The sequence below is a fragment of the Caloenas nicobarica genome, chromosome 1 (genome assembly GCF_036013445.1).
Source record: "Caloenas nicobarica isolate bCalNic1 chromosome 1, bCalNic1.hap1, whole genome shotgun sequence".
NCBI classification, from domain to species: domain Eukaryota; kingdom Metazoa; phylum Chordata; class Aves; order Columbiformes; family Columbidae; genus Caloenas; species Caloenas nicobarica.
Window position 1 is genome coordinate 147,678,445 of NC_088245.1, and position 27,260 is coordinate 147,705,704.

Here is a 27,260-nt window from a genome sequence, read left to right on the forward strand (position 1 = left end):
GTACAAAGCCCATTGTTTAAGGCAGACACCGCAAAAGCAGCAAAGGTAACACGGAGGGTCCCGCTGGTGCCTGCAGCGTCCCATCGATGTCACAGCGGCACCCAAATTCCTTTGGTTTACAGCAGAATGGCCTGTGATAGCAGGAGCGCTCCTGGGTGGCCGTACCTGCTCAGGATCATCAGGGCCTGCCCATCGTCCTTGCTGTTGCACAGATCCACGGCGTTGGCTTCCAGGATGGCCAAGCCCAGCTGGAAAATGGCTTTGATCCCGTCATAGAAGAAGCAGTCCACAACATTAACAGCGCTTTCCAGAGGCATGATGCTAAGGAAAAGGGTAAGGAACCATGAAAGCGAGATGGACGCTAAGGTTGTCAGATCTTTCATATGTTCAGCCAGCTCTGGAAGTTGCTCTTTTATGAGCTCTTCGAACACCGACTGGTCTACCTGAGCACCTGCAAGCCATAAAGAAACACTATTAGCCAGGACTGACACAGCAAAACATATTCTTTAAAGCTAATGATTGCTATCAACTATTAACCACAGGACTTTCTTAAAATTTCAACTGTCAAGATATGCACACACCTACAAAGAAAAATTCCATTATCTTCCTGCTGTGATCTCAGCCCCAACCCTTATATCCACAATCCTTATAACTTTCTGCAAAAAGACCGTGTTGATTCTCCTAAGTGCCTTCAGGGTGCAATGCAACAGTAATAGCAGCAGCTGTTGTTTTCATCTAAAAGAGCACATAATAATTAATGCTAGCAAAAGCAATCTTAAAGCCTTTTACTGTTTGACTTGGGATCTATGCAATGAACATAAGACAGTACTATTTCCCTCCTGTGTATGCACTCAAGCAAGTGGGCAGTAGAGCTTTCATTCTATGAAAATAGAAGATAAAAATCCAGACATGGCTGCACACACTAAGCCGGAAGAAAAATATTTACACAAAAATCTCTGTGCATATATAAATATATACTTACACGCACATATATATGTATTTTAAGAACAAAAGATCTCTGCAATGACCAGATATAAGCTTTCCTAACTGTCCCAACCAGTCTTTCCAAAAGGAGCAGATTCGGGCTGTTTCAGCCACCAGCTCAGTCCTGCTGTGTCAGCAGCTATTGTAGAATCAAGTTTCTTATCACTGACGTGGTCTGTGTCTACAAACCAGATCTGCCACAGGGGCTCTAACCAAAGTCACCAGAAGTTTAAAATGTTCCTGAATCCAAAACGCAGTTAGCTTTTCAATTATTTTGTCTTTCCTTTCAAGTTATTTCATTTCTTTGCCACAGTCTCATATTCTGCTAATATTAGGAGACAAGTTTAATTGCTCTGAAATTCCTGAGACATATATACCCTTAGCACTCAAAACTTCTGTTGACCCAAAGCAGAAAAAAACCTGGACAACTTGTGGCAGAGAGCCAGCATCTTTTGGCTTTGCATCCAAATCATAAAAAAACACCCAGCTTTGACATTTCTCTGTCTTAGAACTTTTCACATCAAGCCACAAAGAGTATCTGCTGGTGGCTGAACAAACATTACAGCACCACAAATCAAAAATAAATGCTCAGGGACATATAAAGAACTTCAGAGAAACACATGAAGCACAGTGCTTTGCTTTGAAGAAATAGCCTTCTCACGTCAGATGGTCATAAATAAAAAGGGTAAAGAAAGCAGAGGAGAAAACAGACTGGGATTACTCAACACAGGGCAGGTTCTTGTTTGTTTGTTTAACAAGCTTAATACAAACAATTTACTAGCCATAGTTAACATAGACCAAAAAAACAAAGCCAGGTTTAGGGGTATTTGGAGGAAGCCAGAGACAGACAAGCAGACACATATGAAAAGATCGTTCCAGGCTCTGAGGCAGCACAGGAGAGACCGGCAAAAGCAGAGGTTTAAAAGAAATGGGTGATGCCACCCAGATCTTTTGCAGAAGATCATATTATATTATAATTAACTGTTGACATTGTAGTCAAGTCAAAAAGTCAAGCATGTGTATTCAAAGTGACTATTATGCCCACCTTTTCCATAGGCTCCTAGAAACCATGATATCTGAGCCATTGAACCTCTAATGTATTATAGCATGAAACCATGAAGAGGTAGGAAAATACCAGAGTATCTGTTTAAAAAATGATGACCCAAGACACAAACTAAATTACATCTCCAAGACTGAAAATGCAAGTCAGAAAAATGAAGTGAGGTTTTCACTGTTTCAAGAATTATAATAATAGAATCATTTCAGTTGAAAAAGACCTTTAAGATCATCAAGTCCAACCGTTAACCTAACACTGCCAAATCCACCACGAAACCATGTCCCTAAGGATCTCATCTATGCCTTTTTTAAACCCCTCCAGGGATGGTGACTCGACCACTTCCCTGGGCAGCCTGTTCCAATGCCCAACAACCCTTCCCGGGAAGAATTTTTTTCCTAATACCCAATCTAAACCTCCCTTGGTATAACTTGAGGCCACTTCCCCTTGTCCTGTCGCTCGTTACTTGGGAGAAGAAACCAACACCCTCCAGATGATGACAGTCTATCAGATAAAGTGGGGTGAGATGGCCTGTCTGTTTACGGAGAGGATGGAAAAGTCACAGTAACGTGAGAATAGGATACGCACGACCCTTGTCACCAATCTTGGCCCAAGTATGACTTGTTTCTATCTTGCAGCTGTCTGCTTATAATTTCCTCAATGCATTGCAGAAGGGAGAAGGATGCAGAGAGCTCCTGAAGGAGGAGAGACCGAGTGCCAACCCTGCCTGCAGGCTTTTCCCATTTGCAAGCAGTGAAATGATGTAAAAGCTTGTTAAAAGACAGAGTGGTCACAGCTGGCAAGGCTGGCGGAGGGATGTGGTCATGTGATAAAAGTAAAAAGGTTGAGTAGGACTGAATTGCCTAAGTTTTGAAAGCAAAAATTGAAAATATTTTTTTTTTAAATATTCTGAATCTCATAAAGAAAAGGCCCAAGAGAAGAGGGAGCTAGGAAGGCCTGGAATACTCAAAGTCATCAATTCAGTAGCTGCTTTGACTGCAGAGATTACTGTCTGACACCGAAGAGGAAAAGCACAGTGATGGACGGGTACCAAGGTCACAGATCAAAGTTAGAGGGAGATCAAAACCTGGACAGCAGTGTTGGCAGTGTGGACAAAGAGGAAGAGTTGGGTGTTGGAAGTATTATGCAGGAAGAAACAATACAAAGTTTAGACAAGACCCATCTGCAAATCAAAAAAGAAGGTCAGCTGGAATGTGAAGCCAAGAACACTAACTCAAGCAACAGGAACCAGAGGAGGGGCAGGGTGGACAAGATCAGCAGCACCGATTTGGCCACGAAAAGGTCTGGGGTAAAAAAAGCCACGGAAGTAACTGCTCAGTGAAGCATCCATGCTGCAAAACTACAGTGCTGCCATTTGGCTATGAGGAGTAAGGGCACTTCTGAGCTGAAGCCGCTGGCTCTCTGCACAGCAGTGAAGCAGGCAGTACCCTTCACGTACTACTTGCCCGTGGTACTGCTCCTCTGGATACAAAGGACAGGAAAACAGAGAGACAGGACAACCAAGACTACCAGCACTTAATATATAGGCTGTAGCCACGGCGGGTGACGGGCAAGACAGCAACCCAAACGTACAACTCAGGACAGTGATATGGCTGTCTATGTGGGACCATTTAAGTTTATTTGGGTGTGAAGAATGCTGCTTAAGGGCAATAACCCACTAAGCACCAAAGTTATGAGTCATTCAAAGCAGGCCCCTAGGCTGACGATATCTGGAAATGCACAAGGACACATAAAGCTGTGTTTCTTTTTTAATCAAGGAAGGAGACAGACAAATGTGGAGTAAGCCATTGAGATGGCAGCTTAAAGTCAGGTTTGGAGACAAGAACCAAAGTTCTGACAAGTGGGACAGTTACAGCGCCCAATCGATTAGCTGAAAATACCAACAGTATTGAAAGCACCACAAAACATCCTAAGCATCCGGCTAACTTCAGAAAAAGTCTGCTTTAATTTAGCCTACCTGCTAGTTCAGTGACAAGACTGTAACTGTGCAGCAGCACAGTGTCAGGGAGGTGTGACAATCCCACCCTCCAGGTAAAAGACTGGCAATCTCCTCTGACCTCTCCTCCGGCTCCCCAGGCAGCACGAGAAGTGCCCACACCATTTCTGCCTCCCAGAACCACTACCACCAGGGATTTCCTCCTGTCCCCACCTCCTCACAAGTGTCCGTGATCCCTCCCTTTGGTACAGCGATGGTGTAACAGCAGACACTATAGCAAAAGAGCAAGGTTAGCATTAAAGAGGGAAAAGCTATCAAAGATTTCTGTGAGAGGAAGTAAAGTGACTGCAAAGAACAAAAACTCTTTCTTGCATGCATACCTGCACTTACTGCGCCAAGCAGCTCAGCCCCTCTCTTTCTGTGCACTAGGCAGGTTTTTGCACAACAGACTTAAAAATAGTTGCATTGCAAAGAACAGGAGACATAGCACATTCAGTACAAGGGACTGGCTTATTTCTTAAAGTTGCATGTCACATTCAGAGGGTTTTGTATCCGCCCTCATTACAAAGAGCCAGTTTAGATGCAAGCCTGTATTACTCCAGGCAATGCAGACATGTCATATCAGAAATCGCTACCATAGAAGATCTTTCCTGGGTCCATCTCAAACAGCTCAGGTCTCTAATACTGAACGCTCCTAACCAAGACACACAAGCTCTTCTATTTTTACCTAACAGGCAAAAGTGTCACCGCCTTCTGACCAACAGGGAGAAAAAAAATGTAAAAGCTGAGCATATATCTATAGCTCTTGCAGTTCAAACCCTTCAAACCGGTTGCAACAGGACAAGGGGTAGTGGCTTTAAACTAAATGAGGGGAGATTCAGGCCAGACATGAGGAAGAAATTTTTTACAGTGAGAGTGGTGAAACACTGGCCCAGGTTGCCCGGAGAGGTGGTCGATGCCCCATCCCTGGAGACATTCCAGGCCAGGCTGGACGGGGCTCTGAGCAACCTGATCTAGTTGCAGATGTCCCTGCTCATTGTAGGGGGTTGGTCTAGATGGCCTTTGAAGGTCCCTTCCAACCCAAACTATTCTATGATTCTATGAAAACAAAACCAACCCCAGCTGGAACACGAGCAGCCACCGCTGCTGTCCCTGCACACCGCCCAAGTTGACAGACCACCTCACCCGTCAGGAGGGACCTGAGAGCATCTTACTCACCCCAGTGCCATTTGGCTGCCCCTTCCCAGTTAGCAAGAAGAGGGGCATAAGCTCACCTATCACTCGGTGGTTGAAGTAATCCGGCAGCATTCGCTCACACACGGCAACCAGCAGCCAAAAGGCTTCTTCCTCTTTGGCATACAACAGCAACACCGAGGTCAAAATATTCATAGACTTACAAGGGCAAAGAAGAAAACGGCATTTTTTAGTGACAGCAAATCCTACTGACAAAAGCTAAATTATGTCTATTTTTAAAGAAAGTAGCCTAACATGATGTAAACAACCAAAAAAATAATAGCAAGAGTAATCGACGGTGAATGCGTAATTGCAACCCAAAGGCATAACAAGTTTTTCAAGCTTATGTATACCGCTTTTCCTAAGAGCAATAGGAAACAACAGAGAAAAGCACAGTACTGGATTTGCCCAGGTACAAAGTAGGTAACTGATAATGCGAGATGTTTTGGGGCTGTGTTCCCCCTCTCCCCGTATTTGTATTTCAAAAGAAGACAAGGGATCTGGAACAGATCTGATGTTAATCAGAATTCAGGGAGCTGCACAGAAGGTAAAGTTTAGCTGGCCAGCTGGGTAAAGTACTTCATAATTTGTCATCAATTTTGGCAGAAAGGAGAACTCTCGTTCATTAAACCTCTGTCCCAGTGCTCTACATGAACCTCATCTGTGCAGGCCAGTTTACTTCAAACTATCTCCAAGTATTGGGTAAGAAATGCACTTTCACACAAACAGAACATCAGAAACATTTTTTTCCCCTCCTTTAAAGGCAATTTGCAAAATGCTGAGGGAAGACTTTTGTTAAGCCAGAGCACCAGCCTATGCACTTGTTTTCCAGAGTAAATTACATTTAATATCTAAAATTAGGTATTTTTCTTAAGTAAAAAGACATTATTTATCAAAACCACTGTTAAAAACACTCCCAAGAGAATGATAAAACTGAGATAGCAGGAAGAGGGGGAAAAAAGCAGTGACTGTTATCCCGCTGGGAGTTTCCCACCTGGCAGTATCCAATTTTGGGGTTCCTGTGGGCATACGCCGTGAGCACCCTTCTCAGGGCAGCGATCCCTGTCTCACTCTGGAAAGCAGGGTGTTCGGGCAGCGAGCGGTGGAGGTCACGCTCGATCTCCTCCGTCGCCATACAGGACTTGCCCATTGACGCCTCCACCAAGTGCACGTAGTAACCGGGATGCGAGGTGAGATCCGTCACGGCGTCTAAAGGCAGCAGGAAGGGAGAAAGACAAATCATAGAATCATGGAATCATGGAATAGTTTGGGCTGGAAGGGACCTTCAAAGCTCATCTAGTCCAACCCCCGGCAATGAGCAGGGACATCATCTACTAGACCATGTTGCTCAGTGGATTAGGATGATGCTAAACTTAAATGTTGTGAGTATTACTGCTCGAAAGGATGTAAGCAAGATGGTTTTCCCCAGGGTCTCTGAATTTGGTGAAATCTCCAGACCTAGAAGAAATAAAGTCCTGGCAGAGTAAGTGTCTTGAAAACAAAATAAATATCAGCAAAACATATATGGTGCAGCACCATTCAAAACACCTTAATACTGACATTGAGCAGCAGAAAGTAGTCCTGGAAGAAATGTACTCAGCATTGTTGATGCCCTCCAAGGAGGGCAAACTCCACGTGAAGGAATGGTTTTACAAATGTTTGAACATGTCATATACTGGATTAAGGCCTAAACTTGAGATCATATTGTAGGCACATTCTGGCTCTGCCAGATCTGTGGATGAAATGAGTTGTTTTTTCCATCTCCAGTTTCTATTACTCCTGCCAACATTCAACAAGAAGTAGGAGCAGGACTGCTGACTTTAAGATGTCATTATTTTGCAATAATTTGATTTGTCTAGGGTTAAATCTAATTGTTGCTTGAAGACAAACATTATTTTGTGAAAACATGACATTAATTTAAAATTACACAGATGAAGCAGATGTTATTTTGATTCTTCTGCGTGCCATTGTCATATTAGCCAGAGATAAAATTTTTACAGATCTACCTAGGTACTTTCTTGCACTTATTAGTTCAGTAGCTGATCATCTCTCTTCTATAAGAACTATCGTAAGCTCCACATAAATGACATTTAATTGTCCTCTTGCCTAAATGTTTTGCCATGTTCACAATCAGATGATGCCTACAGCCAACATTTCTAAGTGTGCCCACCTGAGAAGAGCAGCCAGAGTTTGCCTCTTAAGGATTCAGGGATTCCCATAGCAACAAGTTTTCTGATCTTCTCTGTGCGAAACATGCACACAGTTCTGCCATATTCTACAAAATGGTCATCCCACAGACTCTCTTTGATTTGCTCTCTAGACTGGGAAGAAGAAGATATCTTTTAAAAGAACAAATCATGTGCATCTGAGAACTGGTAAAGAGAAACATTTTACATAGCAGAAATTCTGCAAGGTATGTGCATTACCAACGGATATGGAAAGTCTGCTCTAAGGACTACAGCTTTCCCCATTTTGCACATACAATTAACCACATAGGGAAGAGCAGAGCTGATCAGACAGGGAGAAAAATTACAAATACTAATGAAAAAGAAACGCGGGAAAGGGGCAAGAAAAAAATCCAAGCCAACAGAAATGACACTATCCCATATATAACTTCTGTAGCCAATACAGAGTTCATTTTTCTATAAATGAGGATCTGTTTGAATGCCATCCCAGGTTTTTTTAAGAGAAAAAAACCTTCTTACAACTCTTCCCAAATTTGACATACCTTTCCAAAATCAAGGCCCACTGATCCTGACTGATGGAAATCCGACCTTAGTCCTTCTGCATTGAGCAAATAACTGTTTTCCTTTCTGCATTCACTTCTCTCCTTGCTTTGTGAAGCCTCTGTTCCCGGACACGCAGGCTCACCGTCCCTCAGCACACATGTGGGTCCAAAGGCAGGAGTGTTCTGTAACGCAGAATCCAAGTAGTAATGACTGAGAAGAGGCCAAGAACTATGTCCTTAACTGTCTTAAAGACACAGAGCTGGGTTAGCCTTTGTCTTTTCCATCAAAATGTTTCACACTTTTCAGTGGGAAAGGCTTTACACAAGACTTTATTCGAATTATCATTCACTGGTATGTTAGAAAAAGGGTTGTTACTTTACAACATAAGTTGTTAGTAAATTCTTAGTGTCCTTCATGACAAGCTACCAAACAATCTTCTACTTTGGTTAGGATTTGATAAACAAAATTAGAGAACAATTTAGGTTGAAGGGGACCATCTTTTTCAATCCCCTGCTCAAAGCAGGGCCCCTCAGACCAGGTTGCTGGGGGTTGTGTCTAGTTGAGTAGCTCCAAGGAAGGGGAGTCTGCAGCCAATGGACCAGTGAACTCATAATCCAAAAAACCCCAGAAGTTCAGTACCTGGTTCTTATTTTGCAAGTTGTTACAGTGCACTGGGTTGCTGGCGTTCACTTGTTTTAGCCTCTGAAGGAGGTTCTCCACCAAAGTATCTCGGTCCTTCAGCTCAATGAACTGAAAGGCCGTCTTGCTCCTTATGCTAACGATGATGGGATTAGGGAGAAGGCTTGTGTCCTCCATCTTCTCTATACTGATTACCTTTTCCAGAAACATCACAGAAAACATATTATGCACCACATCCACAGAAACATCTTCAAATATCCTACATGTACCAAAATGTACAAACATGACGTTCATTTACACACATGCTTTAAACATGGCTATTCATATTGGCTTTCCTTGATCAGATACATCCTGTTGCCCAAAGTTTATGGTCTCTTTAGAAGCCCAAACCAGGCACCAAAAAGTATCTCAGCTGCCTTTTTTTTTTCATTTTAATGACTTTGCCACCCACTTCAGGTGAACAGACTGAGGGGAAAGATAAGAGATTGATGATAAAAACAAGATTGAGAAGAGGATCAACTTGATCAAATTCTGGGGAATGGAGGAGGTAATTTACTTTCACACTCCTGAGGACAGGGGAAAACAGTTGTTTTGTTGTTTCTGATTTAGTATATAACACTGTTCCCTTATTGTTTTCTATTTCTGTAACAGTGGAAGGTAAGTTTCTACAGTTAGGATAGTTCAATGTTACTCTGTTATTAGTCAAGGATAAAAGGAAAGCTATAATTAAAAGATCATAATAGTCTTGTATCCACAGCAGATCAGGCAGGTGTTTGCTGACAGCTTCCTTCTCCTCTTCTACTCCCACCACCTTCCCAAGCATCCTGCGTTCCATTTAAATAAGTCTCTGATTTCATGGAAATATGGCAGCTCGTCACCGCCTCCAGAATGTCCCCTTTTTCTCTCTGCCCAACAAGTCTGCAAAGTCTCCACAGGTTTGCTAGAGTTCATCTGTGGAGGGAGAGCTTCAACACTTCTAATTGTCGACCCCAGCCAAGGATGCTTTTATAGTGCTAGAAGAGTCCAGGCTGAAGTCTCCATCAACATCAAGCTGGACGTCTGCATTTGTGGAGCTGGGAGGGGGACACTGACCGAGTCTTGGACTGAGCAGGCTCTGCTTTTGTGGTGCTCCATCCCGCTGCATTACCTGTCTATACTTCACTCTGAGGATCAAGTTGAGTTACCCATACGTATTTTTAGGAGGTTATGCCCTAATGAGTCCCAGAATGAGCTTCACAACTATTCCATAGGCATGACCCACACAGGCATCCTACGCTTTTTCATCAAACGATAGTTCGCAGATAAGTCAACAGTGGATGCTTACGGCACAAAAAGGCAGATAAGAGACCTGAAATGAAACAAACAACTCTACCTCTCTAAGTGGGATGATAACATTGCAGCAGCCGTTCTCTTTGCTGGCAAAACAGATATAGCTGTCTGAAGTATACATCCTTCCCGCTGTGTGACAGCGACTAAACGGCGTCCAGAGAGAACAGTCTACAACTTCATGCAGTTTCTCCTTCCTGGGCAATCTGAAGAAGGCCCGAAAGAATTCATTCTGCGCTCTGGCTTCAAGATCCCTTAAAAGAAAGCAGTGAGATCAAATCACAAGATCCCAGAAGGACATCCAGTGCAAGGTTCATTTTCTTGTTAGCATCACCAAGAGTGAGGGATATAGAGTTGAAGCACTGTGCACAGCAATCTTCGTTGCCTATGTGAACACATCGATTAAAGACTGGCTTTGAAATACAAAAAAGAATCACTAGCAACACTTGCTTGTTTAATAATAAGGTCAAAAGCAACTACTGTAGTAACTAGGAAAGGATATTAATTTAAATCAACTGGTTTGTTGTGGGTTTTTTTAATTATTATTTAGCCATGTATTTTCTGTGGCTGCTGTACCACTTTCCAGCTTGAAAGAGTTACAGTTTTCAATGCCCAGGAGACAACTAAATCTTTCATCTGATGAACATACATTGAGCAATGGGAGATTAGCTTTATGTTCCTTGTTTCCCTTCCCAGTGGCATTACCAACATCACCTCAGGGATTTGCACCTGCACCCAAAAGTGACGCATTTGCTCAGTGAGCACGTCTGAAGTGGTCAGTAATAGAAGAGCTAATGATGGTGGCATTTACATCATCACATCCTTGACTTGCAGAGGTATCAGCCTCTGAGAGCCCTCAGAACAGTCGCAAAACGCAGAACAGTGTCAGGTCACTTACAGACTCGGTTGGGAATAACAGCACCTGATACCTTCAGTTTGGACTTGGCTTCCTTCCAGTCATCCATCCACATTTATGTGGAGAGAAGAAATTTACATAAATGAAGCTTTCATTACCGAGCTATGGTTATACAGACTTGGCTTTGGGGATTTTTTTTCTCCTTTTTTATGAAGAAGTCTGCAGCAATTTCAAGAGCTATGCAATTACATTATAAACAGGCCATGGCTGTTAGCTCACCGCCAGCAGTTCCAGAAACATTAGAGCTTAAATTCCATCATTTTCTTTACTATAAGTAAATTTTTCCAAACATGATTCACCTTAGGGAAAAAAAAAATAGCTTGACTTTGTTCCATTGAAAGAAATTTAATGCGTGGGCTGAAGCATAACAGGGAGTGGTACCTTGGTGCTGTAAGTCCCCTCTCCGCTCCTTCCTTCACCCTCCTCTTCTGCAGACACCCTCCCCCAGCCCTGCTGTTTAAAAATAAGTTGAGACACATGAAGCTGCTGCTTCAGTAAGTAAATCAATTGCGGGGAAAACTAAAGCCATGTGAAACAGGGAGGAAGACAATCGAGAACAAAGCGAGACCTGAGAAGGGAGGATCTGTATCTGCGACCAACAGAAAAGACAGAATGCACTCGACCAGCATTGCGCTGCTGTTTCCTTCTCAAGCATTATCTTCCTTAATAAGATTATCCAAGGAAAACAGACAAATTGTCTCCTGTTTTGTTTTGGTTTTTTTCACAAAGAACAAAGAGAAACCCTCTTTGTGAAGGAAGACAAAAAGGTTGCTCCCGAGTTAAAATTCCACAGCGAGAGCAACTCTGATAAGTGCCCGCAGCGATCTGCTATTGTGACAAAGCTGGATCAGGATATGCCTTCCTAGTTAACTCACCAGTAAAATATTTTCCATTTCTGCACAGCACAGATGAATGCTGCTGATAGCATCTGCAGTCGGGTCCGGGTAGAGCTGTGCTCTCCTGCTATTGTGCTGCGAAGGTAAGACCCTCCCTGAATCTACTCAGCTGTTAAAATTTCTATACCTTTATGTGAAAAGAGGCATCATATAGAACAGGGGGACCTCTGTTGAGGCATAGATTGTCTGTTATTTAAGAGCTGACTGTTTCTAATGCTCCAAAATCTGCAGTTTCTGAGTTTTCGGGATTTTGCACCATCTCTTTGGGCTGCAGGCTCCAGGTGCGGGGCCTATTCAGACAAGAAGCCACACGTTTTTAAGCTGAAGAATGACATTTCCCGTATCTGAAACTACGTAAATTCACCGAGCACTGCGTCCAGCCCCCTCACCCCACTCCAGGGAAAGGCTGCCAACCCCAACATCCCTGGAACTGCCTGTCCCCTGTGACTCACGGGTCACACAGGGCCACCACAGAGACCATCCCGCAGCCAGGGCTGCCCCGGGGACCAGTCCCAAAACAGGGGCCAGACTGCTGGTGGGAGGGATCCCAGAAACAAAAATGGTAGCACACGGATGAAATGCTGTCAGCACCTACCACCGTGTGCTCGAATAAGAGGTTTTATTAGAAAGTGGCACACCGTGAAAATATTTCCTGTCAGGGAGGCAAACGCTAGGGCTTAAAGCAATTGCTTCCCTTTGTAAATGCAGTCAAACAAAATTAGAGCTCGTTAAAAAAACCCAAACCCTGTAACTCCAAAAAAACCCCACGAACAAAATTAGCTCCTGAAACAAGACAGGCAATTGTTTAAACATGACACAACAAAGACGCAGCGACTGGCCCACATCACCAGGACCCACAGCTCCCATTTTGAGTTTCACAAAACCTCCACCGCCAAACAGAAATGCAAACTTTCTACCTGCGGCCCAATGTGTTTGTAATTTTCTCCTCTAACTTAACAATTTCCATGGTGGTTTGGTTTTTAAGCAAATGCAGCGTACCGAGCTCTACCTAAGAAAAAGAAGGAATCGTATCGTTATGTAAAAATGTTTATTGAGTATTTACACGTGCATCGGAAGAATAAAAGGCGAGAAGATGCAATTGCCTTGTTCCCTACTTTTCAGAAAACTCAGCAATTCTTTCCAAGCACAGTTCCCGACCTGCACGTTTCGGGATCCTGGACTGCCTCCAACTCCGGCACTTCAAAGTGAACGGCAAGTCTCAACTGCGATAACTCCTTGTGCGTGACCCCTACGTTACCTTCCAAGAATTTTAAATTAAAGGAAATAACACACAAAACTAGCAGAATGCCTAAAAGAATCAGGACACTATAATGTGTGTCCTCGCCGTCAAATGTTTTTCTCTGCTTTAAAACTAACAGAACTTGGCAAAATTTTAGCTCTGCTGAGTCACTTGCTGCCTAACATCTAAATGGACTAGTTGACATCTTGCTTTTAGACATGGATTACTAGACTCTTCTTGCTCTTCCGAGTCCACAGTTACAGATTTTGGAAATAACACATGCAACAATGTAAGTCTTGCTTATTGGAAGAACTGCTGAATTTGTGTGGCAAGAAAGGCTTCTTGTAAGCAAGCTGGAAGAAGTTATCTGAGAAGAGCCAACAAAGACTTGTCAGGACACATGTAAACTGAACATCGTTCCCTTACATAGCAGGAACACTGGACTTGTAGATGGAGGAGGTGCAATGCATATCTTTAGCCGGACTTCATGCAAGTCTTGATATTGCCTGACGTGGAACTAATAAAACTGGATCAAAGGGAAAAACTGTTGTACCAAGGCAGCTGAAAAAGGGTACCCCAAAAAGCAGCCCTCAAAGGCTCCCCGGTAAAGTGGAAGGCTGTATCGAGAGGACCTCCATGGGGGTCTGTCATGGACAGGTTCAACCTCTTCATCAGCCACCTGCATGACGGATCAGAGATTGTCGCTATTAAGCCCTACAAGGGACCACAAGCCGAACATCAGCCAAGAGCTTCAGGCTCACAGGAATAAGAGGAGCACCACGCCGGGCTGCAGAAGCTGCACCAAGATGAAGCACAGCAGTCCCGGAGCTGCCGCAGAGATCATCATATTGTTCCTGCCCTGGTCAGCACCAGCTGACCATCAAGGGCGATCCTGTATCTCACCACCCCAGGCCTACCACAGATGTCCAGAGAAGAGCAGCCAGAAGGGCTAAAATCAGGGCCAATAAGAAAAACCTGGCTGAACTAGGGCAGTGGAGGTGAGGAGATGCATACCAACCTCCAAATACACAAATAGTTGCTCTAGAGAAAGAACATCTGATCTCTTCAATAGTACTGGGCAGGACAAGAAGTAACAGACTTAAAACACAGCACAGAAGATTCAAGTTAGGCTTCAGAAAGACTTTTCAATGACAGGTCAGTGAAGTACCGGTATGGATCCTGATATTTCCACTACTGGAAATCCTTAAGACATGTTAGGCAATCATCTGTCATGAATGACACGTGGAGATAATCCAAACCCTGCCTTTCACCAAGCAGACGAAATAAAAGAAGGCTGTTCCTAGTCACATCCTCCTTGTAGCTGAAGGTTTATGGCATTCTCGGATTCCCTCTCTGAAGGAATTAATGTGGGCTGAAGTGACATTTACGATTCAAGAAACTTCAAACCATTTCTGTTCAGCTTAGATCGGTGTTAAAAACCTTCTTTGCCTTCATATGAAGCAAACCCACCCTCATTGGCAAGTCACAGTTAGACACAAAGAAAATAAACCGAGGTGGTTAAAGCCTGCAGAAACACATCCTACGTTTGAAACTTTACTGACACCAGCGCTAAAGCTTTTAAATTGTGGGTTCTGCTCTGGCCAATTTCCTCGTTATGTTTGAGGAATGCAACGGATGTTCTTGCATCCTGAAAGAGATGGAAATAAGAAGCACAAGAAACCTATACCAGAGATTTTAGCTACCTTCTTATTAAAAATGAAAAACAGCTGCCCTATGTTCCAGCACAGTTGTACGGCACATGAAAATATCTGCAAGAAATGGCATTTGCAGTTAGCAAACACCTCAGCTTTCTTTTGCTCTTTACGGCAATTAACTTAATTGCCATTAATTCCTTCATAACCCATAGTTCCAAGCCTTATCCTCTCATTAAGCAGCATGGAAACTTGTACATTAACTTGTTTGACTCTGGCCATAACATAATTTGTGTCACAGACTGAGGGACTAATCCTGCAGCCTCTCTGAGTCCCATCCCTTCGCTGCTCAGCAGGATGATCCCCTAAGAGCCTCAGGAACAGCAGCAAAGGTTTCTGGTTTTCAGAATGGAGAATATACAGGCCATGATGGCATTAAGAATGCATTTTTTTTAAAATAAAGATACTGAGATGAGCTTCTTGCAAAAGAAAGCCTAACAAACAAAAGGAATCTGCAGCAACTTAATTATTTGATACAGCTGGAATAGTTTTAATGATGTGTGGATTGCTGCCTTCATTTTGACGCACTACTATTTGCCTCCAAATCATGCACAGGAATTAGCAAAGACAATTATTAACTAAAAAATGTTGAGAGAAAAATAGTTGTTCTTGTAGTACTACAAAGGCTTCAGGAAAAAAATCAGGAACAAAAACTTGACACACCAAAAAAGCTCATGTTAGCATTAAAAACCAGTTTATCCACTATTTAAACTACAGTCTTGCTTAATCATGTTACATCAAAGTGGTTGCTGAAGTGTGACAAAGGGCACTAGAAACAGCAACTTATCCAACCACTACTTAATTAGTGAAAAGGAAATTGGATTTGGGCATCTTCCATGTTTCCATGTTTTCCTTTCTGCCATCTCAAGTTCCAGCACATCAGTATCAGCACAGGTTAGAGAACTTCTTGCCAAGGAACTATCCAGTAAATATATTTTTATCCTTACTTCTCCTCCGCCCACCTCCTTTTTTTTTTTTTTTTTTTTTTTTAAGTTGGAGGGAAGGCGAGGAAAAAAAACTGAGTGTGTGGGATGGTTTCTGTTGCTTGTTTGCTAATAGACATACTACTTTTCAAAAATGCCACAAGGTACATACAGGTTGATACCCTGAGAATCTCTTTATTATAGCATATTGCTAAGCTTACATTTCTCTTTGCAACTGTAATTTTAGTTGCTTTGTAGTTTTCCATTCAGTTAGTGTCCCTGATTCAAAGACTCTTTTGGGAAGTGACAACGATGAGTTAAAATTTAAAAAAAAAAAAAAAAAAAAAAAAATCAGTAGATGCTGAAAATAACTCCCCACAGTTTTTTGTTACATCTCCTCTGGATTTACTTTCCTTGCTTTGTGCATCTAACTTTTCAGTGCAAAAGCAGTAGGGTGGAATGGTAAAGCAGAGAAGGGGCTTAGATACAACCTATGACTCAAAGCCATATCCTACATTAGTCGAAGTACGTATCCTACATTTCTTGGGCTAAAAGCTTACAATGTTAAAAACATCCAGTTACACACACTGTAAAAAGAACAGCAGCTCTTGTGTTTAAAGGAACCCTGGCTATGGGGAAAAAAAAAAAAGCCTGCAAAGATGTTTGTGGCTGCTCACCACTGGTCACCTCAAATGAAACCCTTGATGAAATCCTGGTGTTGGTGATTTTCCTTATTGTGTGTACACATGAAATTGCAGAGAAAGTGCATTTTATTGTTTTAAACTCCATTATGAAACTTTGCAGAAGCATTTAGCCGATATGTATATCCAACATCACTGCAAAAATGCCCCTCAGAAACAATGAAATGGCTACTGGACACATCTCTGTTTTTTGGGAAACGATAACACATGTGCCTTATATTTTGGCCAGGAAGCAACACCTGGGTAATTCCCTTCATAGCTCTGGCAGAGGGAGAGGACACAAGAGCAGGGAAGGGGATGAGCACTCCACACACACCCCACTCAGAAGAGAAGTATTTTAAACCAGCACCTTAACCCTGACGCTTCAGCCAAATTCCGGTTTGGCCTATTCCACCCTGCCCACCTAAAATTCCGCTGGGCAGTTTCCCTTCCCCTTTCCCACAGCAGCAAATAAAACACAAAAGTTGTGTGTTGTGCTACCAGCAGAGAAATAGTTATCGACCTTCTCCCTGAGAGCCCAACGCATTTCTGTAGTGGGAGAGGAATGCAGAGATGCATTTTGGGGACGCAGAGGGTAGAGCTGACAATAGCATATTAATCTGCTGCAACTGCCTGTGGGTTTTTTAAGTACTATAACTACGTGCTAAGTCAGCTACAGCAACCACACTAGTGGGAAACTCCACACTTCAGATACAATCAAAAGCAATAATTTTACAGAATTGACGGCACTAGGAAAGCCCACACATTGCCAAAATTACAAACCAAATAATGTTGTTCCTCAGAGAAGACTGAAAATATGCCCTGCTGAAATCTACCCTTCTAAAGGGAATGGTCATTTTAAACCAAGTAAACAAAAAACAACAGGCATGCTTAAGGGAAGAATATAAAATGGAAAAAAGTATCTTGCACACAAGTCAAAATGTACCTATTTGACACACCATAATATATTACAAAATCTCTTCTGCGCCCATTCAAGTAAACCTTTGAAATCTTACCCAGCTGACAAAGTAAAGCATGAAGCCACCATTGCACCTCTGCTCACACAAGGGAGAACAATTTAAGCTTTTTACCTCTTGGTAATCTGAGTAGGATCCTGTAGGCCTGGATCCAGCTCAAAGATCTCATTATCCAGTAGCCTTCGGAGAGTCACATCTGCCAGTTGCTCCATGATCCTGAAAGCCTCGGCAATGTTGAGGAACGTGGAGAAGTCGCGCTCTTTATTCGGAGTGGTGACGCGGACCGTGTCAGTCATAAAGACGTTGGAGGTTCTTTCCAGCTTCTGGACCTCAACCCAAGGAATGACAAGTTTCACTGCAATTGGAGAAAAAAAGCGAAAGCCGGTTGGAAACTCTGCCTACATTTTTCAGATTTGGGAAATAAGCAAATTTGGAATGAAACACAAATAACCGAAGAGGAGAGAGACCCATTTTTAGAGATAAAGACCAAGCAAAAGCTGAAATCCTTGTTATTACTCTACGTTCATTCTCCCCCCCACCACAAAAGACTGTCTTCTTCAGAATCTCCCCCTCAAAATTTTACTTATTTTCTTAAGAATTGCTGAACTGTGGAGTTCCGCCTTTGCAGAACACCTGCCATAAGCTGTGCTCCCAGCTCCTTTACAAGCTATTTCTGCAGCCGGCTTCATTACTACCAGAATAAACGGTTCATTTCAAGAAGAGAAAGAAAACAGGGAAATGCTTTGTAATCTCCCAAAAATAAAACCATAGGCAGGTGGAAACCGAATTACATGCACAGTACTTCAACTTTTAAAATAAAGCTAACTCCCATACAAAAGGAAGCTTTTGCATATGGACATTTTTATAGAGTTTAAGTGTTACTATAAACAGGGAGTTAAAAAAAAAAAAAGCTGCATAGGCATTGGGATCTTCCCATCTTGGTTACTTTTTACTTAAAAGGCACACAGGCCAATCTTGCCCTAAACATTTGCGGTAGTCAGACTTGTCTATAGAAAAGAAAAAAATACAGGAAACAGTTCTCTATACTTAAACACTGCTGAATCATATAAATGCAAACGGTAAACAGAATCGGCTTATTTTAGATAACCACTGCAGGATGTTACTTGCCTCTCTCGTATGAATCTCTGGGTAGAAATTAGGCTGGAAAGGACTTTTAAAACAGATTAAATTTCTATTTAACAACTGCTGGAAGCTTCCCAAGATTCTCTGTGCCAATAACTTCAAGGCTACACCCCACAACATCCCTAGCCGGTCTCCTGATGCCAATAAAGCTATAAAAAGGCAGTAATAACAAACATTGTCATATATAAAAGACACTTATCCGTGATCACTAATTACCTACGGAGCTACCCTCAGCAAGTTCTCTGCAGTACATGAACCCCAGCTGTCAAGATTATTTGCAGATAGCATTTTTTTCTTACTTAAATGAAGCACAGCTGCGTCAACACGCACAAACGGCTGCGAACGGTCATAAAATCATCTGTACGGGCACAGCCAAGGGAAGAATGATTAAATAGCAATAGCACTATTGTTCACACAGGTCTGAACCACACGGGCTCTACAGTGCTGGTTGCAGAAACAGCCCAGCAGACTGTAAGGGGCCCAAACTACTGATGAAAGGTCCGAAGTCTTCAAAGTTTTAGAAAAACAGTAGTTTAAATAAAGAATGTGAAGAAACCTTGGCACACCCTTTCAAGAAATCCGACATTCTAAGCCTCTGAAATTCTGCAAATGCTTCGAGGCTTAGATAAAAGGGGACTTGTCCTGGAAAAAATGTTGCACGGAGTTTATGCTCCCATAAGCCGTAGCTTAATTTTACGAGAAGCTGAAAGCAGGTTCCAATATTGCATTCCAAGTCATTTCAACATAAAATAAAACATGGGGAAGGGGACAGGCTTGCCAAAAGCAGAACACTTAACACTTTGCTTACAAAGAAATTTCAGTCTACAATTTGGGGGGATTTTTTATAGAGTTAAAAGACATTTAAGAACTATTTTTATTGCAACTATTTTTTTTTTCCCCTGTGCTGTATCAAAGAATGCCATATATGTGACTTCTTAGCAATATTTTCAAGACTAGATTCAACCAGATTTAATTTGTGATTGCTACCTGAAAAAAAGACAATGAATCACTTGTTCTACATATAATCAGCATCAGCTTCTCAAATAGTAACAACCAGAACTATACTAAATCTGGATTATTCAATGTAATACAAGTATTTCACAAATGTGTCAAAATACTAGCTTTGAAATAGAAGCAACCTGCTTTATCAGAATCGCATTTCAACATATGATGCTTCCCACCGAGCTACGGAAGTCTGTTTAACCAGAAGAAAATTCAGGTTTTTATTTCATGTTTCCATGCAAATGCATTGGAACATAAAGGCAATGCAACCAGTTGTAACACTGAATGAACATGGTCAAAATTAAAAGTTGCAAACATGTAGCCGTCTGTGGGGTTTTTGTATTTTCATAATGAATTGTTATTAAAAGAGATGAGAAGCGATTTCTTCTTAAATAATACAGCATGATGTTGTACTTCCTGTATCATTTAACGATCTGTTGTACTGCATAAACAAAATTTTTTGAACAATATAGTTTTTCTCTCTCCCTCCTCCTTCCCCCATTATCTATCATTATCTGCTTTGGCAGACTGGATATCTCAGATTTAATAAGAGAAAGCCTGTGATGACAGCAATAAGAAATGATTGACAAAGGATATTATTTGATACTAAACAGAAAACAAGATGATTAAACAAGAACTCGGATATCTAGTATGTATCACTAGACTCAAAACTCAACTTTTGTTTTTATAATGAATAACAAACTTAACAGCATTTTAAATCTAACTCTGCCACCTTTTACAGACATGACAAAATAATTGGTCTGAAATAATATATGGGGAAAAAAGGACCTCTTACTCTAAGCATGTCTTCGTATGTTTTAGGTCTAAGAAATTACCAATTACTATCTTTCTTATCTTTACATTAATGTATTTCATTTTTAAATCTACGGTTTTATTTGACTAGCCATCTTAATGTTAAATCCAGACAGTAAATGGTAAAGTTTTCCTAATTCTGGTAACTGACAATTCTTGCTATATTTATAGCATTATAGGTTTACATTACTGTCCTTGCTGAAGTTCCAGCAGGATAAACAGGACTTAAAATGTTATCAGTTCATGCACAACATTATTAAACAGAGAAATGCTACAGAGTCTAAATGGCTACATTTATTTTTACTGTCTAATGTCTATTACACTCATTTTTACCTTCCAATATCTATTCTGACAGGCTTTTCACCATCACACGACCCTTCCTTTGTAGAGGAACACCACGACCAAAGTCTTACAACTCACTGAACCATCTGAAGGTCCAAAAACCTCGGGACACACTTCATGTGACCTCCCTGCACTGCTATTCAGAAACACAAAGAAATCCCTAAATTGCTGTTGTTTCACCTTTAAAACTCTGAATTTTCACCTGGTTCTCCAGGGCACGGCCCCCGTTACGTTTCCTGGGCTATTTTCAGGCAGACAGATGGACCCTGGCACCCCCAGCCCCACCAGCCCTTCCCCTGCCGCCCAGCAGCCCTCACCTTGCACCCTGTCTGTGGGGACGGACCCGTTTTTTGGCACTAAAAGCCTCAATTTCAGAATCTGTAGGAGGCCTGTTACATTTTAAGGCCGCTTCACCACGGCACGAAGAAGAACCAGATAGCAGCTGTGTCTGCATGCTCTTATACTCTCATTTTTATTACCAGATTAATACTAAAATATAAAGGATGAAATGAATACTAAATTAAACAGCACGTTTCACCTGAGCAACAAAAAAACTCAGAAACAGCAGAGGCGAATTAGGCTTTTCATAAAAACTCTAGCTATTCTTGCTTTTAAAGCCAGTTGTATTTATATTTCTCCTCAGCATTAGATTTCTTACACATTTACACTTACATTCTTTGCCCAGGAAGAAGGAATAAAAACAGAGGTGATTGATGCTCAAATAAAGCCAGCCTTGCCGAGGAACTTTTCCTTTCCAACAGCAACAGGAATAATAGGTGATCAGCTTCTCAGCTTCGGGAAAATTAAATCTGGATTCAAATTTCACCAGGGCTTCTCGGAACTTCTCGGGCTCTTCCTCCTGCTCGGCGAGCTTGCTGCTCGTTTCCTCTGCAATCAGCGCCTAAATCCGTAACGAGATAATATATCAGGATAAAGCTATGGCATTCGCACTCGAGCAAGTTGCTACAAGCTACCCATCCAAATTTTAATAACACAACCTTTTCTCACAAAGAAATTCAAGTTAATTTGCAGTTTTCACAAAGGGAGAAATTTCTGTGGTGTTTACATCTCTCACATATTTTGAATGCTTCCAAATCAAAACTTCTGGGGGCTTTTTTAAAATTGTTTTTTCAATGAGTCTGGCAAAACCATATATTTACAGTTTCACTACTGCTTATGACTGCTGTTATTTGGGGCATGCAGAGCAAAGGTAGACTAACAATTGTGTATGCTGACCAGTACTATTTTCCTATGCAGAGGTGATGCAGTGAGACATCTCATTAACTTGTAACATGCTTGGAACTGTTAAAAACATGGTTTCAAGAACATCTATGTAAATATAATTAAGTGTTGAGAATGTTAATAGCGGTATTACGACAAAGGAGTACTGTTGTACCGTTCAGACAAACAATCTGTATGTTACAGTACCTGGTACAATTTGCAGTTACCAAGCAGTCCTAATATGTCAAAAATCTACAGCAAAGGCGAGGGTCCAAAACCTGGCCTTAACATTAACTAATAAAACCTGAAGAATTTTAAATATGTGCTATGCTAGGTAACAGGCTGCCACAGTGTTATCAGGAGAGATTAAGTTTATTAGAGCCTTTCAGTACACTTAAATAAAGTTGTTCTTTTGAGAAAGTAGGATAAAAACTAAGATTAACAAGGTGATCTTTTGCCTCTCTTGTTCCCCTCTTCCCTAACTTCAGGGCCCACAGAGATCACAGCAGCAGGGCTGAAATTCAGCAAAAACATGATGTTCCCACAAATTTTCCAGACCAAAGAGGGGGGCACGAGGGGAAGAGCACCTCACTAAAACTCTCAGCAAGGAAAAGCATGCAGCAGGACCTGAGGTACAGCAGTCCCCAGCAGACCTGCACCCCCGCCAGCCACCACCAAGCTCCTCTTGGAGTGTGTATTTTGCTAGAAGGACATCAAGCTTTCCAAGCTTTACCACAGGTGCCGTTATTACTTTAAATCTGGTCTTCTTCAGTCACCGAGTTCCCTAACTTTTAAAATTCTTTTGCCGTCCAAAAGGATGCTCGCTTCTGCAACCCCGCAGCCGGCCAGCCAGCAGCTTCACTGCCGTGCCCAGCCATGACCCTCGCATCCTGTAAAGCCGCCGGCAGTTTCCGTGCCGGATCCCCGTGACACAGGTGATGTTGCACAAGGGCCCGTCCCCTGTCCCTGTGCTGCGGGGACGGTGTTGTCGTCCGCAAAGATGTGCTGCCAGCAGATTCAGGCACTGCGGCTGTCAACTGATGACACCTCTGAGCCCCATCAAGAGGGACAGGAGTATGTAAATGGGCAAGAGTGATGGGTTAAAGCTAGGAAAAACATGGGAGATGGGAGGAGAAATGTAGTAAGGAGGAAAAGCTGAGATATAGGAAGGGAAGGTATTTAACATAATGTTTTGGGAGGTAGAGGAACTGAAAGCAGATGCTATAGAAAGCTCAGCTGCACATCACCAGGAAGAGAAGAACAGCGAAGCTGAGAATGGATGGGGGGCTAATGATTCAATCTGATACTTCGGTTTTGAGATGCTTCCAAGGAAATGCGAGCGGAGGTGCACAGATGGTGGCCACATCAGATGCAAGTGCCACACAGAAGACTGATACATCATCGTCTATCTCTAACCACTGCAAAGAGACTGGCCATACCCCTGGTGTCCTTTTGACTGCAGGATGGAACCGGTATTTTCACCCTACATCAGGTCAGGATGAATCTGGCTTACAAGTCATGGCGTGGGTAAGACTATTTGTGAAGTATCTATCGAGCAGGGAGGTGCTGCTGCTCACCGCGAAGCCACAGCCGGCGCCACTACATCAATGGCAATACATGGCCAAAAGAAGATTTAAGAATCCTTGCTCTACGAGAAGACTCTACCTCTGTAGTCCATGTATGAAAATGCAATAGCATAAATACTTCCCAGCTTCTTACAAGTCAGTGTGAAAATAGATCAGTGATCTGCCCGCTGATACGCAGAAGTGTAGAAATCACACACGAACATGAGAAGCGAGCAGATTTTGTGATGAGCTGAATCCACGATGAACACTGTAGGTAGGTCAGCACACTTTACCAAAAAATAATGTTTAGGTGGACAAAACCAAATACGAATGACAACAACTTTGTGGCATTGTTTCTAATAAACCACAGGTAATTGGGCAAGGAAGGGTGAAAGTAAGACATCTTCCTTACCTTCACTTTCCCTTTGACAAAACTAACAATATCTTCTTTATTGTCAAACACAGACAAAGTATGGAGCAAGTTTTGTTCCAGCCATTCCCAGTGGTGGTTTATCTCCTCTACAGTGGCACCTAGAAAAGTAAAAAAGTAGTGTATTGAAACTCATCCTACGAAACAAAATTGAAAGGAAGAAAAAAAGTTTAAAAATCCTCTATTTCATAAATTCATTACAAGAAACTGAACTCTCAACCTCAAAATTCTTAGTAGCAAAGAGGTCAAAAAGGTCTCATTCATAACAGTAGTGTTAGAGAAAAACATAAGCCTCATTGTTTTAGAGATTTAGTTTTAGTGCTTTTAGTTTTATCTTCTCAAACACTCTCAGCCAGCAAATGCTTCATTAAAAGTCAGAGCAGAAAAACCAGCAAAACTTCATTCTCAGCTGCCAGACTGCAGCTTCTTTTGATATGATGTTCCCTAAGCGGCCACTGGAAACCTTTGATTTACGTCCTGTTCTCAAAAGTCCCTGATCCTCCTTTCTCCCTCCTTCAGTACGTACATGCATACGCACACACCCCCCCCACACATGCACACACTTTGAGAGGAATTTACATGTTCATAACTGGCATCATGTTTGACAAGTTCTCTGTAATAATTAAAGTACCTAAAAATAAAGGACTTTGCTTGAGCAACACCTAAAATGTCCACAAGTGCACTTTTCTGCAGTTTGGGGAAGAAATACAGTGAACAGAAAATCTTTGTCAAGTAAAGACTTTCAAATCTTTAAGGTTTTCTTAATGGCTTATTTAAGGGTTTTGCTGTTGTTCTTTTAAATGTAATGTGTTCACATTAACTTCAGAAATAATATTTCAGTCACAAACTACTTGCTTTTGCTGTTTCTGCTTTTAACTGAAATGTCACTTTATCGCACAATGACAGAAAACTCAGAGCAAGACGAGCAACATACAGGGCAATTAGCAGGAAATCTGGCCTCTACAGCTCTTACTGATCAGTGATTAAATCTTATAGGTAAAAAAGTAAAGGCAGTAAAAGTTGCTTTTTCTAATATTTTGCTAGTGGAAGAAAGGAGAGAAGTACTTGGATGTTAGAGACATATGAATCACAGATGAATATAACTATAAAATGAATCTCAAACAGAAGACTCATTATCTCAAAATTTGGTTTGTGTGTACATCAGAGATGCATCATGTTCCCTCACAACAAAAAAATGATAAATTTAGCTAAGGATTTTCCACCTTCCTCTGCTCTGTTTTCCATGCAGAATGCCAACTGGCAGGGAAACTTTCCAAGCTTTAACTTCCTTGACAGGAAGGCCTTGTGATGGAACTTCACAAATATCATTAATCAAGGTTAAATAATTTAAAAAAAAAAAAAAGAGAGACACATACCCCTTAGGTAAAGAAAACAAATTATTAATATATAATTATATTAAAATGGCTGTGCAAAGCAAATACTGAGTTGAATTGTTATTTCTGAGCAGCCTAAAAGATACCAACCGGTATGGGAGAGCTGGTGAAACAAGTGAAATAAGCTGTGAGCAAGATGCCTTTCACAGCAGCATCCACACTGCTCTGAGCCCAGGCTCTGGCAGTGGCCATCTCCCACAGTGGATACTGCAATCCTTCCTGGCTGCCTTTAGCTATCTCCAAGGATTCTGCTCAAACACTGAAAGATTTCTTCGCTCCTTTTATTTGGTCAGGCCAATTCTGCAGCTGCACAGGTCCTTTCTTTATTTCTAATTTCCGTTTCATGGCTTACTGTCGTCCTGTGATTTGACCCAAGCGCTGCCAATCTCTCCCTTATTCCTCCTCTTGTGCCGATGCTCTGCACAGCATTTTATTCCACCTTTTACCCACCTTCGTGTGCCTGTGTCAAGTGGATATTTAGTCTAACCACAGCCCCACTCCCCATAATCTCTCCTTTAAACCCACTTCTCACCAATCCCTTTGCTCTCCCCCTCTCCTAAATGCTACTTCACCTAACTGGGACTTGGGTTTTGCCCACAAGCCTTCTGAAAGGAAATTAGTAAGTGGGTCTGCACTAGGGCTGAGGTTAGGCTTTGTTTCTTCCTGTAGTGGTGTAACATGATTAGCCATCTGGATTGAAACATCTCTGCCAGAACAGCCATGCTGGGCAGGGAACAGATCTCCTAGCAGCCCTCGGAGGTCTGCAAAAGTGTGTAACACAGATTTGACCCTTAAACAGATATCATCATTTAAGCCTACAGCTCCTCGAACAGAGAACTGCCAACATACAATTAAAAAATGTCATTTTAATTAACTGCCTAATGACATGATGGCTACCCCTAATGAAGTTACACCAGGAGACTGGAAGGAGCTCCTGGAGCTACTCCTTGTCCTTGCTATACAGCAGGAACCTTAATATGACTCACTGTTCCTTCCAAATCCAGTAGCAAAACTCTTAACATCATGTTAGTGCAGAGCTGGGCGAGCAGCGACGGTCACTTCTGCACAGGGCAAGTCCTTTGTCCCACCCCTGGAGACATTCCAGGTCAGACCGGATGGGGCTCTGAGCAACCTGATCTAGTCGAAGATCATTGCAGGGGGGTTGGACTAGATGGCCTTTGAAGGTCCCTTCCAACCCAAACTATTCTGTGATTCTATGACGCTATGCTCCTCTGACTTCTATTGCCAGCGCCAGCTCTCTCCCCTGGACTCTCACGTCAGGGTTTCACAGCAGAGATACTACTCAGAAACAACTTCTGCTACCACGGTTCTCCATTTCTGTGCAGCTCTGGCGAGCGCGTATGCCCTACCCACACAGCATATAAAGTAGAGCCCTCTGTTTTCCACTCTGTTACAATAAATCTCATTTTCTCAGGGCTGAGCATCCATTCAGAAGAGCCAAAGAGAATTTTAGAAAACATTAATCAAATCGGTTTATCTCAGCAAAATCCTTAATCATTGCAACCAGGTAAGTTTTTTTGTAGTGATCTGTAGTTCCTTTAATATTAAAAAAAAACCACCTGCAAGCAGTAAGAGTGTGGATAGGGCAAGGATCAGCCCCGGAAAGGAATATTACATATGCTCAAATGATCAAGAAGCCCATGACAGCAACACTGAGCTTACTTTTCCAGTGAAAGCTACCTGGCTTCATCAGAGGACTGTAACAGCATGAAGCTCTTAAATTTCTCCATGAGATGGCATTATTTAAATGTAAAAAGGAGGAGGGTAGGGATATAAAGCATAGAGCAATTGCTAAATGAAGAAAACCTAGCCACAACAGAAATAGCACAAATGGACTTTATGTAAGCTTCTTCACAGACATCTGGCACAGGGAAAAATTCCCAGTATTAACAAGGGAACACGCAGAGGGGTCTCTGCTGAACCAAGGGAGAAATGAATGAGCCTGTACAGAGGAAGGGGGTGAATATACAGATTGCCCCTGCTATTTAAAGGACTACTGTGCCGAACACCAGCAACATGTAAAAACTCACATGAGCTAACTATTTCATGACTTGATCCATATG

The 27,260-nt window shown here is 42.1% G+C and overlaps 1 protein-coding gene across 2 annotated transcripts in view; it reads right to left on the reverse strand.

Moving 5' to 3' along the window:
* Positions 1-27,260, reverse strand: part of TBC1D8 (TBC1 domain family member 8) — a 50,322-nt gene that overhangs the window by 7,641 nt on the left and 15,421 nt on the right. For both annotated transcript variants that reach the window (XM_065630610.1, XM_065630600.1), the window contains exons 3-12: positions 23,765-23,883; positions 21,239-21,467; positions 17,381-17,621; positions 9,969-10,176; positions 8,597-8,791; positions 7,957-8,139; positions 7,399-7,549; positions 6,223-6,437; positions 5,270-5,387; positions 166-451 (exon numbers count right to left, since the gene is read on the reverse strand). In XM_065630610.1, the coding sequence (XP_065486682.1) occupies positions 166-451; positions 5,270-5,387; positions 6,223-6,437; positions 7,399-7,549; positions 7,957-8,139; positions 8,597-8,791; positions 9,969-10,176; positions 17,381-17,621; positions 21,239-21,467; positions 23,765-23,883 (1,945 nt within the window). The remainder of the gene's footprint in view (positions 1-165; positions 452-5,269; positions 5,388-6,222; positions 6,438-7,398; positions 7,550-7,956; positions 8,140-8,596; positions 8,792-9,968; positions 10,177-17,380; positions 17,622-21,238; positions 21,468-23,764; positions 23,884-27,260) is intronic.